Genomic DNA, 18474 nt, shown 5'->3' with positions numbered 1-18474 from the left:
CTTCTTTCTTTTGAACAATAAGACTGACATGGTTAGATAGTGTTGGGTCAAACATGCAATCAGGGCAAGAGTATCTGGTATTCATAGCAGTGGTCTGACCCACAAGAATGACAGACCATAGTATTCTATAAGTGAACAATCAGAATTACATGTTCAACCGCGCCGTTTATGTAAAAGAATCAAAGTTCAGTCCTGTGTTATAATGATTAACGGCTGATAATTACTGTGCAGAACTCACTGTGCTTTCTTTAGATATCTGTATGTATGCATGTGTAACATACACTGTGCATGCTACAAACAGACCCACTGGATAGTTGCTGAATGATCTCTCCTCCTTTTTTTTTTTTTTTTTTCTTTTTCTTTTTTCTTTTTTTTTTTGCTCACTCAGGTGTGTCCACAGAATCACAGGCTACTCTTCGAGGTGTTTGATGAAAACCGATTGGTAAGATTCACATTCTTTAACCTCCCACCATTTACTCCCTATTGTTTGCTGTCACACACATTTTTTTCTTTTTCTTAAATTGTTTTGAACGCTTTAACAAGCAGCAAAGTTTCCCTCATGTCTATATATACTTTATGCATTTTGTTGCTACTTTAAACACTTATTGTCTTTATAACTTGTCTTTTGATTCCCTTTAGGCGTCACAGGCTTTACAGCAATCATTGATTTAATCGTATAACCTAAATTGTGCTTTCAAAACTTCAGTGCCAATCATCCACAAAATGTTCCCCAACTATTCTGCTCTCATTTCACAACAGGAATCACTTATTCATCAAGCTGAAGTGATATTGTGATCTTACATCTACAGACCCCGTGTCGACACATTAATCTTCTTGTAAACTCTCTGTTATGTTTCTAGATTTCATCTGCAGCCTCACTCGAAGTAAAAGAAATAAATGACATTTTCAGGCTGCTCTGCTTTAAGCCTGTAGTCCACTACCAACCGCTACATTCCTCCTAAGTCACAACTCTCAGATTTCCCTTACACGAGAACACTGGCTTCCTTGACTTGTGAAACGAAGCCTGTTGTAGGCCCTCAGTTGCCATGACAACTGGATTAAGTGTCTGCAAAAAGTCAAGAGTTACAGCAATTAAAAACAGCACAAGTAGGTCCTGATAATAAATGTGCTAATCTTAGAGAGAGAGAGAGAGAGCGGTGGGCTTTCATGAAAAGAGGGATGTAAGATTGCAATGATGTTTCATATACACATGTAACTCTTGGGTCAGTATCTAGAGTTGGATGTTTGATAAAAAGCAGTGTTGGTGTTCTTGGCTGGACAAGGTCTCACTGGTTCAAGGCTGCTGCTTTAGCGCACAAACAACCAACGTGGGAGGTTGGAAGATGTGAAGCTTCTCTTTTTGTAACGACCAGTCTGCACTTTTTTTCCCCCCCGATTAATTTTATGAAGTGTAGCTTGAATGATTAGATGTGCTGATAAAATGAGCACATACATAGAGCTGGTGTGTGTATTCATGATTTGCAAAGAGGGAATTACTGGCAGTTATCCTGCTAGGAAAAGGGCAGCTGTAATTTTCCCCCCGCAGCACAGTGGGAGCTCTGTTGCTGTATAGAAGAGGATGACACAAGACAGCCTCAAGCCCGCTCCTGTCCTTATATGTCGGAGTTGCTTTTCTGTCTATCTGTAGATGCATGCCGAAGCAGCTCTTCAATCTCTGGGCAAGATTTCTATAAAGGGATGGGTACGAGTTCTCAAGTACTCGAGTACTCTTTGATGATGTTATCATTCCAATATGGTTAAGTACGGACAAAAAAAACAATAACGGGGAAGTGTTGGGGGGAAAAAACATCTGTATTGGAGCTGGCCATTAACTAAATTTGTATTTGGTAAATAAACCTTGGTATAGCTATCAGCCCAGATTCCAACTTCTGCTTGGGCCCAAAAATGTACTACTATAGATGTAACTGTCAGAAAACCCAGAGTGTAAAAAAAGACATTGAAAAGAGTACGCTACAATACACCAGTGTAGTGCTCTGTGTGAATCAGGCATGTTATGTCATTTTGCAAACTGGGCTCGCTGCCATTTGACCACACATTGGCATTTTGTTTCTTGTATCCAGAACATCCTCCATAACATTACACAGTACACATTTATTGACTGCTTACCACTGTAAGCAGTGAGTCATCACAAAGTGAAATAGCCTGCCAAGCCTCTGCTTCTTCATGTTCTAGTCTTTTATCCATTTGGATGTTTCTCCAGTCAATATTGCACGTCTCCTTGATGCCCTCTTGTCAACAATGGAGCACCTTCATTTCTCGTTTTTTTTTTTTTTTTTTTTTTTTTTTTTTTTTTCGTCTTTTCATCTCCACTGTGGTGCACCACCAGTTGCTTGGCTGTCCGCCTGCTTTTTGACACAAATAAGGTGACACACTGAAGGCAGAAGCATAGGTCAAATCAGTCATGGGAGTTGGAACACATTTTTGGGTGACAAAGTGCACTCACACCAGGCTCAGTCGCTGTGTTCTGTGCTGAAGCACGATTGTTTTTCCTCCGCCTGCTGTCCTGCACTCACGCAGCTCCAGGCCCATCTGGGCCTTAACACGTTTGCCTCTGTACACGCGTCATCATTCATCACAAACGTGTTGGACTGCTGTGCTCCAGGACTTTCTTCTCCAAGTGAGGAAATAGAATATTTGCAGTTTGCATTATCAGATTAGAAGTTTTGATCGCTTCCAGAACCAGATCATCACTAAAGTGTGTGTGATGCAAGAGAGACGTTTAAAACAAAAACAATGCTCAGTTATCATTTTGGTATTTTGCGTGGTTTGAATGATTGATGACGTCATTAACTCAGTGACATGACAGAAAACACTCCACCTTAAATGTTTGGCTTTAGACTGTTGGGATTTTTCTCTAACAAGAAAAGCAACCCAGAGAACATGACTGCAACTTTACCGACTTTGTGGCAATTTTCCAGTCATTTTGGTTGACTGTTAACATTTCTAGATTTCTTGGTTATGCAGAACGGGGGTTCGATTATATTTCTTGTCCACACTGTGTTCCTGTGCTGCTTGTGCATGAGTTCACCTCTTCCAGCCGTGCCGGGGCCTGTGTGTACTGTAGACTTTGAGTCAGTCACGCCTGAGCTTAAAGAAGCTTAACATTTTCAATGAAGATATGCTTGTGTTTTTGTGTTGTTCACTCCTTTCTGGCAGTGTTATACCGTGTACAATATGCTGTGAAAATGCATCCTTCTCCTTTGTCTTGAACTGTAGCCAAATATTACAGTACAAGTGCGTAAGCATCATCATTTCTTTGGCTTCATTCAGCCTCGCAGACTAAGATCTCAGCTGAGTCGTAGCTCCGACTGTTTTTGGACATATACAGAGTGGCCTATAAAACCAGCAGACAGATAAGTGTTTGGCTGTCTGTTGGAGACAGCACAGTCTATTCCGTGTGGAGAAAAAAAATCTTGGCTATCCTTCCCCAGAGAGGGCCATGCTCTTCACCCTATCAAAGCTGCAATCGGTCAGATATATATTTTTTTGCGCTTCACTATGCTCTCTTCTTGGTCTATTTTTAGAACAACTGTTTTTATTCAGCTTTTTATGTCTCTAAAGTACAAGAAGAACCTAGGCTGAATTTGTCTTCCAGATTTGTGACTTTTAGTCTGTCAGTCGTCTATTCTTGTTTTGACTACCATTAAATGAGTTTGAGATGGAGGCGGATTTGATTTTGAGTGTTTTCACACAACAGATTGAGGGACCTGTTTCTTTTATAAATGTTCTCTCTTATTCTTCCCTTTTCTTCTCTTGTGAGTTTCTCAGCAACCACAGAGCTGTGGACGTTGTGGTCACAATCAATCTAGGGTATTATTTTAGGATCAAGTGATTTGTGGAATTTATTTTTACAAAAGGCAATCAATAAATCAAAGGCTCTAAAAATACAAGGGACTTTACCAATTCAAGGCAAGGAACCTTAGAATGTGCCTCAAGTAATATCTAGACAGCTTCTTGTACAACAATGGCAGTTCAAGGTAGTTTCATGTGTTAGGTATATATGGTACATATGCAAGGTAGTGATGTCCAGTGCTCTTACAGTATGTGGACTTGTCTTGCGATGCAGAACATGGCTCAGTATAAGCAGTGATGTTCTGATAAAGAGAGATAATTCTTTTCCAGTAACTTTACTCAGATGCTTTGTAAATAGTATTGAACTGTTCGTTTTGCATGGTGTATTGACATAATTTGTGTTATAAATTGGCGCTACAAAAACAAATGTTGAGATCACAGTTTAAGGTAAAACGATCAAACTGGAAGGACATCAATCAGAGGTGTTAAGGAGGCGGACTGGTTGGACATTGGTAAGTAGTACAGTGTGTGTTTTGGGGGGCAGTTAGCACTTGAGGGCAGCATGGTGTTGCAATTGGAGGTGGGGTGGCCATCTATAGTCACATGACTTACAAGCCACCCACTGTCACCTCGGAAACCAGGAGCGCCAGCAGCTCTTATCCTATCATGTAAGGAATGCTGGCCGTCACTAGGCTCAGTCTATTTCTGCTGTCTGTCGCTAGTGCTAAGAGTCTGGCATACAGGGACCTGTCTCTACTTTTTTTTATTTTATTTTTTTTATTCTTTCCCCCTCAGTCTTTCTCACTGTAGCCTCCACTCTGAGCGAGTAGTGAAAAGTTGTCAGCCCTTTTTCAGCAGCAGTGGAGATTTTGTGGTTTGACTTCTTTCCTCCATACAGTTTACTGAGGGAAGGAAAGTTGTGGACCAGACTGAGAGAAGGTGGGAGGGGGAAAGTGGAAGAAAAAAAAAAAAGGGGGTGGGTGGGGGGGAATCAGTCATCCAGCCAGCCAAAGGAGAGAAGTGGGCGACACTAAGAGAGTGAGTCTGGAGCCTGAGGAGAGAACCAAACAGTCAGGCAGAGAGAAAGTGAGAGTGAACAGGAGCTGTAGGACGTGAGGTGAAAATGGCTCAACGTCTGCGTTTGTACTTTGGCTCAGGCCGCAGCAATACAGCGCCTGAGATACTGGAAGGAGACTCAGAGGAGCAGCAGGGAGACAATGATGTGGTCGCAGAGCTTTATGCGCATCCACCTTCGGAACTGAGGCCTTCTCAGGAGCCCGCTGCCCAGCAAATCCAACAAAATCAGTTCTGTTTGCGATCAGAACCTTTACTTAAACGCAGCTCCTCCATGTTCATACCCCAGCTCGCCGCCTACTCTGAGCCAAGGCTAACAAAAAGCTCCTCCATGCACATTTCCCTCCAGCGCTCAAATGGATCAAGTAATGGAGAAACCCGAGGTCCTGCTGATGACGTCCCGCCACCCTGTTATTCTCCTCCAGGACCAGCGCCTGCATATTCCGAAACTCAGCTTCAAGAAGACGTTCCCAGACACCCACCTCCTCCATACTGTGAACCAGATACGCAAAACTCACAAGCTTTTCTGACAGAACCAAACCATCCCAAACGCAGGGTCTTTAGTATTGGTTCCAATGGAACTTTTATGCATGGCAGCAGCCAACCTGGTATCAGTGTCGGGGGAATTTGTATACGAAGGAATTCTCAAGACGGTTCTGACGTTCAGCAATTCAGAATCCTCCCGTATGGTGGTACCAGCTGGTCCGTCCATCAGCCGAGCATGGACCAGTGCTCTGTCGGGAATGGCGGAACACAGAGACTAGTGTTTCAACTCCAGCAAAATCAGAACCACGATGAAGGCAACGACAGGGTGCAGCCTTCTTCCTCCCAGGATGAATGCACAGATCTCGGCGTCACCAGCTCAAGAGGTAGCTGCGTGGTGCGTTTCCCCAGAATTCAGACCGTGGAAGGAAACCAAACAGACGTGGACACACAGAGAATGGAAGCAAGAAACCAATCTAATGGTTGTACTTTCAAAATCAGTCGGGATGTTTCTAGAAGGCAGCCTCATTTCAAGATATATTTTACCCCAGGCGGAGCTGGAGAGCAGGTTGTGAGTCTCGGCAATGATACGACAAGGAATAATCCAAAGGTAAGCAGTATTTTAAAAAGGCAGTGAAATTTCTTGGTGGTTTGGTAAAAGTATCTGAAATGGATTTTACACAAATATTACTATTAAATTTGCTTAATTGTAAGTAACAACAAAGACTTCTTCAACATGTAGTAAAACAGTTGGTAGCTTTTATGAAATGTAGCCAGAAGAAGGGCCATGGCTATAACCAAAAAAAATAAAAAATTAGGGGAAAAATGTTTGATTCCGAAACTATGCAAACAATTTCTGATGTCTTAAATTTGCTAATCAGGCATAGATCTATACGATGCATGTGAAGTCAAAAGCACAAACATGGCTGAGGAGCTAAATCCCACACTGGCTTCTTTCACTTTGCGACCACAGGCATTTGAAATGTTACATACAACGGCCAATTCAGTCAGCCACCAAAGGAAAACAGGAACAGGATGAATGGATCATTTCTCCCTCTGCACTTGTTGCCTTCTGTTCCACAGAAATGTGACACTTCAGTTTGGTAATACCCTCAACTACAGCCAGTGCTCTTTGAGTTGGCTGTTTCTATCTTTAGTCTGTTTTGAGTGTGGTTGTTGATTTTAAGAGCGGGCAGGCAGCATGTCTTCTTTGGCTCTAGGTTGGTATGGATCCATATCCTCGCAGCTGCTCCAACAGTGATGAAGAACTAAGATGTTGTTACGTCCAAAAGGTGGACAAAGAAGGTTAATGACTATCAATATCTGCTTTTCTTAAAATCCTGAAGTGTTATGGTGTTGCTTTCTTCCCTATTCTGGTGCAGCTTCACCATTTTAAACACTGCAAAGTGTATCATGTTACGTAATTCATCATCACAAGCTTCCTCTGCTACTTCAGAGTTGTATCTTTCAACAGCTGTAAATTTTGTACTGCATTTGTCACTCAGTTTTAAGTTCAGATGATAAACTAAAACTTAAGATTGCAGCTGTAAATAAAGGTAAGGTCTTGTTGATATTAGGTCCATATGGGTTGATATTTATCATATAATGACTTTTTGTGACATATCTTTAAAAGTTGACTCCAAGAGTTGACTGTGATTGTCAGAAACTTGAATCTTTTGCCTGCTTCCCACTTTTTGGACTTGTACAACATGAACACTCCTGGTTTTCATTTTCTGTTTTGGCTTGTGACTGCTGCAAATATCATATATCTGTTTGCAACAAAAGGTAAAGGGGTTCTACTGTATGTATGCCAGTTCCCCAATGATTATGTTTTCAGTTCCCCCGTGTGTTTTTGAAGGTTGTAGCAGTCTTTCTGTCTGCTTCTTATCCATTTTTTGTCTCATCTCATGACTACTTGGATTATTCTTGTAACCTTCCTACTTCGGATGTTCTCAGGCAATTTGTTTCAAAGTCTGATGAATACAATCTATAATACATACAGCTGACTGTAAAGTTCAGGAAACACACATGGGATCATACGGGATCATAGCGTCTGTAGGCAAAACATGTCAAATTGGTTTGCTGACTTTGGCTAACATTAGCAGTGCTAGCACCTACAGCCTCAGCTCTTTCTTGCAGGTTAACATCCACATGCCTAGTTATGCTGGTAACGCATCACTATGGGCAATATGCCAGTTCAACCTGTTAAAGCCTTCATACAACCGCTCCACTCTACAAGAGTCCCATCAGTCCACTGTGCTGGTTTACATCTGGGTAGTAGAGCATGATGGCAGTATTGTAATAGACATCAACTGGAGCTACAGCCCAAGCTAGTGACTGCATAGAAACAACATTAAACCGGCATTGCAGGGACGAATAGTAAAAAAAAAAAAAAAAAAAAAGAAGAAGTACTTTAGTTTTATTGACTGGTCATTCTCATGCTTGAAGGGCCAGGAATATGATTGATAGTTTAGTTGGCTAATTGCTCACACCCACTGTACCCACAAACCAGACAGGGAACTACTACTGCACTAATGAATTATGATGAATAAAAATGAAACGAAATGTTCGTCTTAATTTGCAGCAGTTCTTTTATGACTGGGTGCTTGATTTGTTGGCGTTGTACGCAAAGCAATACACGATCCTGCCAGTCGTTTAAAGATTTTCTACTGATAGACATTTGGCTATAATGTGGCAGAATACACAGCGACGCTCTAAGAAAGGCATGTTAAGTGCTAACAAGTTAACAAATGTCTTGTGGAGAAGGAAATGCATTCAGCACGTCAGTCAGACGTCAAGGAAAGACGGTGGATTTGATGAGTAATAAGTCATAAGAAAGGGGGCACCTGTAATTATGTGAAATGTCACCCAAAAAGATTACAGGTTTTTTTTTTTTCTTTCATATTCTTAGATGGGATTAGCTTGCTAACACAGGCTTGTCTCCACTGATGCAACGGCAGCCTTAATTTATTTTTAGTCATATTTCTGACTGCACTTAGGCATATACTGAATGCATTTTAAACACCTCCTCCTTTCCCTTTTTGAGACGGGTGGTTTAGTGTTACCCTCGGGCACTCTGTTTCTCATACAACGAGGAAATCCTCATTTAGACCATAATGACAGGTCTTCCCCAACTGCTTGCCTGGCGTTGTAGTGCCCCTTTTTAAAGCCCTGCATGGGAGACTACGAGTGTGTGTTTTGTACGTGTTCCAGCTCGACTATGTGCAGACAGCTATGCCACAGTGCCATGCCCTCGTTCGGCGCCCCCCAGTTGCCATTCACAAAGAGCTCTTGCAGGCCACTGGGTTTTCTATATTTACCTGAGACAGGATTGTGGGGGGGGGGGGGGTTCTCTCCTTTTATTTTGGTCCAGTAGCATGTGAGAGGGATTCATATTGCTATTGTTGCGAAGGGCTTTTCTCTGTCAGCTCTGATCTCTCAGGGTTGCATAGCATTGTAATTCAGTTGTGTCAGCAGCACAGAGACTGTTGAGTAGGTGAGACAACCTTTTCACACTTCACTGGCAGACTGGACATGTTCCAGGTGGCTTTATATTATGAACTCTCAAGGCTGTTACCACTTCTTCCTGTAGATTCATGGCAGTTCAGTACAGCTGTAGTTTAAATTTCTTCTCTCTGTCACTGCACTTCTCCTCTGTCTTAAAGGACTACTCTCCTAAATGAAAAAAAATACTTTTTATAAAAATGAACTGACACGACGATAGTGGTGGAAGATGTGACCTGTGCAAAAGAACACATGCTGTTTACACGCATTATTACACCCCTTTCTCCCTCGCAAACAAGCCTCTTCTTTGAGAAACCAAACTCATTTCTGTGCACGAGACCAGAGAACTTTTGTTTTTTACAAGTCACCGTACATTTAGATCGTAGCATCGTGTAACGGAATCTGTGTCGTTATAAGTTTTGTCTCTCCCCTGCAGAGATGTTTAAAGCTGCTGCTGAAAAAAAAAACACATTTCCTGACATGACTATTTCATAATAAAAATGTCTAGCTTAGACGGGGACTTTTATTGTGAAAGATTTGCTGGAAATATGATGTGTTTAAATGTAAGTTTTAGGGGGGGTCACACATTAGAGAGATCTTTTATAGCACTGTCGGCACTTTCAGTCTTTAAAGCTGCTCTTTTCATCATGATTCACAGCCACAGCCCACTTCTTTAAATCATCTTCCACTTAAGACAAGGGAGTCATCAGTTTAAACACATATTCAGCAGGAAGACCATTTGTAATAGAGATGCAAATCCATTCCAGCACATAGCCTAACGTACAGCCCCAGAAAACATTGACACCTGCTCTGACAGGCGGAGGAGGCGGAGCTTTTTGATCAGTGAACATGTGAGACTGATGTACGTCAGCCTGGTCCCTCCTCCTCCTCTCGGCTGTAAGTAACACAGAGTGTAACCTGGCCCTGAGAGGCAGCTGCAGGCTCAACTGTGACCCTTTGATGACTCTGCAATTATATCCCTCCACACACACACACACACACACACACACACACACACACACACACACACACACACACACACACACACACACACACACACACACACACACACACACACACACACACACACACACACACACACACACACACACACACACACACACACAGAGCTTAAAATGCTTGTTATTGTTGAGGACTGAAGAAAACAGCCATGTGTCTCATGAGTGCATTTGTCCCATGGGACACTGACACTGACTGTTTTAAAGGTCACAAGCTAAATTTCCTCTACAGTTTTAAATGTTCAAGATTGTTGATAAAAAGGAAATCAGGAGTGCCTCGGGGCTCGGTTAAAGTCCAATACTCAACTTTATCTGTGTGTGATTTTACATGTATTTGTGTGTGTGAGAGAGAAGAAGTTTCAACACTGATTCAGTGTCTGACTTGGAGTTTCTTTGTAAACTTTCCAGCTCTATTAAGGTTTTTTTTTCTTCTGATCATCAGAATAAATGTTATACTTTTTTAAAAATTGTTTTTCTTGTCTAACTTGAAACTGCAAAAAATGTTTGATGGGATTTGAAGACTCACTCCAGAACTCAAGTGGTTATTTTGATGCTTTGGAAGAAAAAAAAAAAAAACAGGATAAGAAATATCTCAATAGCATTGTGAAACTGGACCTGACGTAATGTCGATTTGCAACAAGTCAAACAGATTGTATGGATTGCGTCACTTTTTTTGCAGAAGTGAATTGACTTTTACAAACGCCACAAAAATAAGAAAATTCTTTTGAACATTCAAACTTGAAGACTAAAAGAGTAAAAAACAACATTTCTCACCATCTTCATTTCTTCAATGGACAAAAAGTAATGTCTTTTCGTCCTGTTGACCCCCTGACGACTCGCTGGGGGACTATAACTAAAATTTGGAAACACAATGTCGTGCATTGTTGCAGTGCAGCCTTTTCCTGTAAAGCCAACATCCACAGACGAGCATCATTGTTAGTAATTGCCCGCTATCTAAATCAGTTGTGTCCCACATACAGGCTTCTTCCAAGAATGGCCTTTTCCATCTGGCACAGGTAATCACTGCTCGCAGTGTGGGCTGCTGCTGTGCCCCGATCCACCGTCATTTTCCCCCTTTTCCTCTCAGACTTTTATTCGTATGACTAAAGGTTGGACAAATCGACGGGCCTCTTAAATCTGAAAACATCAACCTTTCCTGGTTCTCCCCTGTCCTTCTCTTCCTCTGTGTGGCTGTCTTGGCTTCAACCTGGTGGAGGTCGATGTTATTTTTCCTTTGCTGGGTTAATGGGATTTTTTTCCTCCTGAAATGATACCACAGGCCAGTTCATAAATGAAACTCTAGTCGGAATATTCTGCTTGGACACTTGTGGAAATCTGTACTGATTGGCAGAAAGTGTAAAAGCTATTTAGCTGAACAAAAAGCTAATAATGCATGCTTATTATTATTATTATTATTATTATTATTATTATTAATTTTGATTGCTAAATGAAATGATTGCATTTTAATGTTTAAGGACCAGCTAAGACTGTCGCATCACTTTATGTTCATACAAACAGTCTAGAGGTTATTTCTGGATTGGCCTGTCCATAAAATGGAATCGTTTTCATTTTCACTTTATCCAACAAATGAGCACAAAGGCTGCTGGACTTTGTGGCGCTTCAGTTAATTCACATTGTGGGCTTTTTTTTTCCCCCTTCTCTTCCCCTGATGGAAATGTGGGTTTCCCCACAGACGCACTCTAAAAGCTGTTACTTCTAAAATTAAGCTGCTGAAAGTGACCTTGTTTTTTTTCTGTCCTAGACGAGAGATGATTTCCTGGGCCAGGTTGATGTTCCGCTCAGCCATTTGCCGGTGAGTTATTTGCACCTGTGTGTGTGTCTGTGTGTGTGTGTGTGTGTGTGTCTGTGTGTGTGTGGGGCCAGACGGTCTGTTATGATGCTGTTTTAAATACTCAGCTGTTTCTTATCTACTTTGCTCTGCCTGATTAACCTCTGTGAATGTCAGGCACAGACTCCGTGTGTTTGTGTGTGTCTTTCCTGAGTGTGAGAAAGTGCTCGCCACGCCAGTGTTATTACAACCAAACAGCTCTCTCTTAGAAACTTTGAGGCGGGCTCTCTGAGATGTAAACAGAGGTGACCTTCCTGAGGGTGTGAGGCCCTCAGAACCAATGGAAAAAGCCACACTCTTCAAATTCACTCACATATTTGCTTGGAAACTGTGAGCTCCTTGGAGATGTCGGGTTTTGTAAACAAACACATGGAGAACAGGTTTGTGTGCTCCTGGTTGTTTTTTTTTTAATTTTTTGTTATAGTTTAGAGAGTATGTCGGTAAACAGGACCTAAAACAAATAGACGTCTACAGCGTCTGCACAGCGTCACCCTCTGCTCAGCTCAGAGATGTCAGACTGGTTGTGACTCTCTGAAGGGCTGACCAAGTTGCAAATCTTAAAAGCACGTCAGTAGAAGGTGTTAAGGTTTAATTATGAATGTACTGTGTGTTTTTTTTTTTTTTTTTTTTTTTTTTTTGGCTCCCAGAGCTCCAGAAGTTTGGCCGTAGATAAAAGCTAGCTGAGTCATATTGAGAGATGAAGCCAGGGGTCCTGATGCAGTAAATGCTGCCTTAAATTTAATTTAGCCATTTAACAAATTGAGCTGGCATGAATGAGCTGCTGTAAAGGTTGTGTCATTGATGGGATCTGCACTTCAAGTAAGTTTGGCTTCGGTTCATGGATGTAAAGCCAAAACAACCTTTTGCAGGAGTTGCAGTCTTATTCATAGTTACTGGACATTACTTGAGTCATTGTCTTTTTCTCTGTTCTAGCTTTTCCTGGGTACGAAACGTAATGTTCTCAGGCCAATAAGTTTGACTCATCTGAAGTGTGCATACTCCTAAAGGAGGCTTAGAAATGCAGACGGAGCAGGTTTCACAAACAATGATCTCTCCTCATCACTAAAAGTTACAATTTGTTAGAGAACACCAGAATGATAATGCAGATAAAACTGTATTTATGCTGATTTCAGAAAAGTTAAATTATTATTCTTATAAGCGTAAGAATTTGTAAGGTAAATGTAATGTTGTGTAATGTATGAGTTTCCATGTGTGGAAACTGACAGTCGGCCTCACTGGATCTTTCTAGAACAGATTGAGATGAGCAGCCAGTATGGACTGGTTTGTCCCTGTCAAAGAGCAGTGGGAGATTGCAGTGAATTTCAAAAGACTTTCCTGCTGTTCAATATGTCAAAGGAGAAGCTCGATGTTGCGTAAGGATCCTGCCGTGGCTGTGCAGAGGGTTTCAGTCTTGCTCTTAACTCATGACTCTGACATTTTCAACATATGTATAACGCATGCCTCCTCTTCTTTTGCAGACTGAAGACCCGGCTATGGAGCGTCCCTACACGTTTAAAGACTTCCTCCTGCGGCCCCGGAGGTCAGTCTTTCTTGAATGTAACTAACAGGAGATATGTGAGATTGGACTGCCTGTATACCCTCACCTATCATTTAGCACACTGTGACTTTAATTATTGTTTAAAGCACGATGTAGACCGGTGCAGTATCTCCACAGAGCCCTAAGTTCGTGTAACGGTCAGCTGATCACTGAAGGTGAAAAACCATCTGCCGCTAATAGCCCGTTTGGAAACTCCCTAGTATCTCTGAGCATTACTTGGAGCTGTGACGCTGAAGCCTTCTGCGCTGTATTTAAAAGGGTCAATTTTTGCTGATGTAATCCCTTCTAGTCACAAGTCCCGGGTGAAAGGTTACCTGCGTCTGAAGATGGCCTATCTGCCCAAACAAGGAGGAAACGAGGAGGAGGCTGGAGACACGAGGGAGGAGGCTGAGGTAAGGTCTTGGCAGTCAGAGGTGGTTTTTAACTTGCTGACCCAGCACTAGCTACGGCATCTTTTTCACCATCTCCATCACATGAGCCTGAAGCCAAACCAAATTCTTTTTTTTTTTGTTTTATTACTTCCTTCCACACAAAGAAAAACACAGATCTAAGCATAAAAATTCAAGTGAAATTCCCAATTTGGACAAAAAGAAGTTCAAGAGGTTTCTGCTAAGATGAAGTACAGAGAGGAGGGCTCTTGTTTTTTTTTTGTTTTTTTTTCCCTCTTTGAATCTGGTGAAAGTCTTTCCCAGGTCAGCATGTGGAAAACCCATTTACAGTACCGCCAGCTATTTGGAGAAAATAATAAATTCTCTCCTTGTTTTTGTGTTTAAGTTTGGTTTTCTTGTTGCACTTAAAAAAGACGTTGTACCTTTTTAGACAGTGAAAGACCTCGCTGATAATGTGACATGTAACAGTACAGAAACTTTAGTGCTTCATGTCATGTTCTCAGTAAAAAAAAAAAAAATCTCTTATTTTGACTGTCTGGATTACTGTTCTTCTTTTTTGCCTCTGTATGCTGACCTTTGAAATGAAATCTATTACACCAGCTTCACTGGTTTTATATCATGATTCTTCTTCTTTGCCAAACTTTCCAAGAAGGACAAGTTCAAGTTTGTCGTTCCTAGAAGTGATATTAATGCACGTGAGCTCAGTCTTGGATGCATTGGCTGGAGATATTCAAACCTGCCAGCAGCTTGTCAGACGAAAACAAACTCCAGTCAGTGTTAACAAAAACACTTCAACCCACAACACAGCACCCTGAAACGCTTCATCCTGCCACAATAAACCCACATCTTTAACGTGTTGCCGTGCTTTAATTCTCCATGTTTGCTGATGTTCATGCGTGTCTGACAAGCTGTCGGCTCACTGGGATATCTATGACCACAGGGTCTCCAGCCAAAGCTACCAGTGAGTTACTCCTGCTGCCTCGTGTTATAAATCAGATGTGTGTCTGTGTCTTAGGGATGGGATGAGTCTGCAGACTCAGGCTCACAGCGACCCCAGCAGTTGTTGCCCCCGTTGCCCCCGGGCTGGGAGGAGAAGGTGGATAACTTGGGACGCACCTACTACGTCAACCACAACAACCGCTATACGCAGTGGAAACGGCCCTCCAACATGTACTCCTTCTTTTTCCACACATTTGTCAAATGAAAAAGTAGTTTAACACGTACAGCTGTGAAAACAAGTACATTGAAGCACTCAGTGTTTTGACATTGGAGTGAAAGCATACACAAGAAGAAGCAGCAACAGTTTGGACTATGTATCCAGTGTTACTCAAGAGTTTTAATTCATGGTTTTTATTTACGCTTAAGTAAATGAATGTAATGTTATCGGCCTTTTTTTTTTTTTGGTTCATTTTATGGTTTACAATAACGTCTTCTTGTTTGTCACACTTCTCCCTCAGGGATGTGATTTCAGAGACTGACAGTGACAATCAACAGCGGCAGATCCATCAGGAAGCCCACCGTGTTTTCCGTTCAAGACGGCACATCAGCGAAGACCTCGAGAACGAGCACATGGAGCCCAGAGACCTGGACAATGTGAGAGAGAGAGGAACACACACACACACACACACACACACACACACACACACACACACACACACACACACACACACACACACACACACACACACACACGTAGATACTGAGCCACAGCCGATGAAGGTGATAACACGTTGTTTTTATGGTTCTACAGTCGTGGGAGCTCATCACAGAAGAAGATCCTAACGAGTCTCTGCCTGGCCCCTCCTCCATGTTAACGCCACAACACCCGGCGACACCCGTCACCCAGGAGTTCTCGGAGGACTTGAATCTGAGGCTGTCGTTAACTCCAGAAATGAACGGGGAAGTGGCAGGCCCCAGCTCTGCTCTGGTGAGACCTGAAGGCTGAATTATTGAGTCAAAACACGAGTGACTTAATGGTGTCAATGTCGACACATGTAGGGTTGATACTAAGTTCCTTTTTGTTTTGATTTTATTTCACAGACCCAGCTGTCAAACCGACTCCGATCCTCGAGCATGACGGATGGTGTCAGTGATCAGGCCCAGGCTCCTCCTCTTATGGTACATGTTTCTTCACTCCCACATTTTCCTCAGTCCTGTTCACTTTCCCTTTCGCACTCCCCAACCCCCCCCCCCCCCCCCCCTCCTTTCCTTGTTATATCACTACTAGCATTGTGCACATCCTTTTCTCTGTGCCTTGATTTTCTTGAGCAGGCAGGCCTTGGTGTCTCATTTACATCCTCTCTGTTGGCATGTATCAGTTCTGTAAGTGTACCACTCGTTAATAACCTTCTTTGCTCCTCCTTGGATTTAAAATTTTCCACTTGCAGAAGTAGCTTCCTCTTCCTCGTCACCTTTCCTTCCTGCTCTTTCTTCGATTTCACAGTGTTCCTTTTTTTTTTTTTTTCCTGGTACTGTAGGATTGCCACATCTCCTCCTCCTCCTCCTCCTCCTTCCTCACTACTACTCTCTCCCCTTTGTGATTCACTCGCAGCATTGTCCGATGTTCTGTAGAAATGTACGCCTCTAGGCTGTGTGCCAGCAGAACGAACCTTCCAGTCAAAATCTTTGGCAAGTAAGATTGAGGGCAGCACCGCATCAGATCAAACGTTCCCCAGCGAGTCCTGAGTCAGAGCATCAGTGGAGATTCAGCTCAGGACACTGTCACAAGATCTGAGTCAGATGTTTGTCCCATAGCTGAGTCACGACGGGCATTGTCGAGCCGAGGGAAAGTACAAGTGCTGATGTCAGCCTTTCCCCTGAATGACTCACCTTTAAAGACTGGCTCATTAAAAAGCCATCGTAGGAAACCCTGTGTCGGACCAGTTTCCTCTTATCATTAAGTCAGTGTGTGGACCAAGGAAAGGTTCAATGCTGTCACATTTAATGTGTAAGTAGATGGTTGGTGATGAACAGACCACTGCTTATAAGACTGCTCCTTGTGACGGTCCGTTAGTTGGTATATAAAAGGTTTCCTATCATTATTATTATTATTATTATTATTATTATTATCTCAAACAGCGAGGCATTGTCAGTTAATAAAGAATTTTTCAGACAGACAAAGTGCATCGCTGCAGGACGATTTTCAGCTGTGGATTTAGACACAACAAGTTGATTTGTGAGCGTTTTCTGAAGCATTTGCAACGGTGGGAGTTCTCTGTTTTTATTAGCTGTTGAACAGTAGAGGCCTACGGTACCAAGGACTACACTACTGTATATCAGGCTAGTGCCACACGGACAATACATTTTAGTGTGTTATTCCATAGTGGTCTTGAACTGGAACTTGTTGGCTGTATTTAAAGGGCAGAGCCTTTTAATGTGTACTTAATCTGTTGAAACTGTTCAGTACAGTTTTACTTAAAAAATCACAGTATTCAGTGTTTTGCTGGTTTAGGGGTTTGTTATGATGCAACATTTAAGTGCTGATAGCTGATAACTGTCTACCAGGTTATAGAGCTGCAGAAACAGCAGAAGAACATCCAGTAGATGTCTTTATGAAGCAATGCCTTCTGACGGTCTTCTGTTTGTTTTGCTGCGATTGAGTGTCAGAACAGAGCTGTTAGAACATTTTCAAACTGTAAACTTTCTTTGAGCGTCAAAGTAATTCACTTTGAGGTTTAAACTTAAAGTTCAGGTAAAAGAATGTGTCTTCCCCCTTACAAGGGAAAATGAAAGTCTGGTAACTTCTGGGTCTCAAACTCTCTTTGTGTCAGAGGTGGTTAGCTCAAAAGATACGGGCTGCACAGGTTTACTCCAGCTTAATTTGTGTGATCACATCAACCAATGAAAATGCACTCTTCAAATCACATGCGCTCCTTCCTGCTCTCCTTTCAACCTTAAAGCTTGAAGGCGTCAGTGGATGTCCTCCTGTTTGTTTGTTTTTATTCCTTTCACTGCACCTTCCCACGGTGGCACACAATCACAAGAGCCTCCTCCTCCTCCTCCCTTTCTGTCACTCCTCGCCTCCTTTAAAAAAAAAAAAAATCAATTCCCACCTTTGTCCAATCAGTGCTTCCTCACTCGTCCCTGCACCTCTGCCCAAGCGCTCCCTTGCACCTTTACTTCCAAAGAACACGCAAACGTACTGTGAACTAAAAGACCCTCTTCCCCTGTTGTCTGCCACCAGCAGGGTTCCCAGACCAGAAGAACAAGAGCTCAGACAGTCTCAGGTGGTGAGGAGTCAATGGTAATGTCACAGTTTATAAACGGTTTTAAATCCCAACAGTCACACGCCCTTTAACTCACAGACAGTGCAGAGAACAGCTCGGCGAGTCCCGCGACCAGTTCTGTGAATCCCTTTTGTTGAAACCTACATTTGGGTAGAAAGCCACATGACGTCTTCCACTCATTCATACCGATTATCCTTCCTCGAGCTTTGTTATCCAGGAAGGCGGCATACGCCCACTTTGATCAGATATGACAGATTTACAGGAGTCATAAGACCTTAAAATAATAAAGCAGCCCACAGTGTTTTGTTGTTGTTGCTGTTTTATTATCAAGGGAGGGGCTTGTCTTTATTTGATAGCACAGCTGAAGATGACAGAATACGTGGGGAATACGAGTTCAAAGACACGATCAGGACTGCAGCTTAAGTTAAAGTTCTTCCTGTTGCTTGTTTTGTTAAAAAAAAAAAATCAGCTGATAAAGCCAAGCAAATCCTTCTTTATTCAGTTCTGTAATCGGTACTGTGACATACTGAAGTGCAGGTGTCACAACGTTGCCGGTTGA

General features: G+C 42.3%; 1 protein-coding gene across 12 annotated transcripts in view; it reads left to right on the top strand.

Moving 5' to 3' along the window:
• The window catches only part of nedd4l (NEDD4 like E3 ubiquitin protein ligase), a 44055-nt gene that overhangs the window by 8347 nt on the left and 17234 nt on the right, over positions 1-18474 (top strand). For 3 of the 12 annotated variants that reach the window (XM_079364357.1, XM_079364356.1, XM_079364355.1), the window contains exons 5-14: positions 389-442; positions 10874-10909; positions 11656-11706; positions 13221-13282; positions 13590-13692; positions 14705-14859; positions 15147-15282; positions 15440-15616; positions 15730-15807; positions 17873-17932. In XM_079364357.1, the coding sequence (XP_079220483.1) occupies positions 389-442; positions 10874-10909; positions 11656-11706; positions 13221-13282; positions 13590-13692; positions 14705-14859; positions 15147-15282; positions 15440-15616; positions 15730-15807; positions 17873-17932 (912 nt within the window). Of the gene's footprint in view, positions 1-388; positions 443-4824; positions 5981-10873; positions 10910-11655; positions 11707-13220; positions 13283-13589; positions 13693-14704; positions 14860-15146; positions 15283-15439; positions 15617-15729; positions 15808-17872; positions 17933-18474 lie in introns of those variants that run through there. The other 9 variants (XM_079364349.1, XM_079364348.1, XM_079364347.1 and 6 more) reach the window with 7 other exon arrangements.

Source organism: Symphodus melops (assembly GCF_947650265.1).
Source record: "Symphodus melops genome assembly, chromosome: 16".
NCBI lineage: Eukaryota > Metazoa > Chordata > Actinopteri > Labriformes > Labridae > Symphodus > Symphodus melops.
Note: the sequence above shows the minus strand (reverse complement) of the source record. Positions and strands in the feature narration are given on the sequence as shown.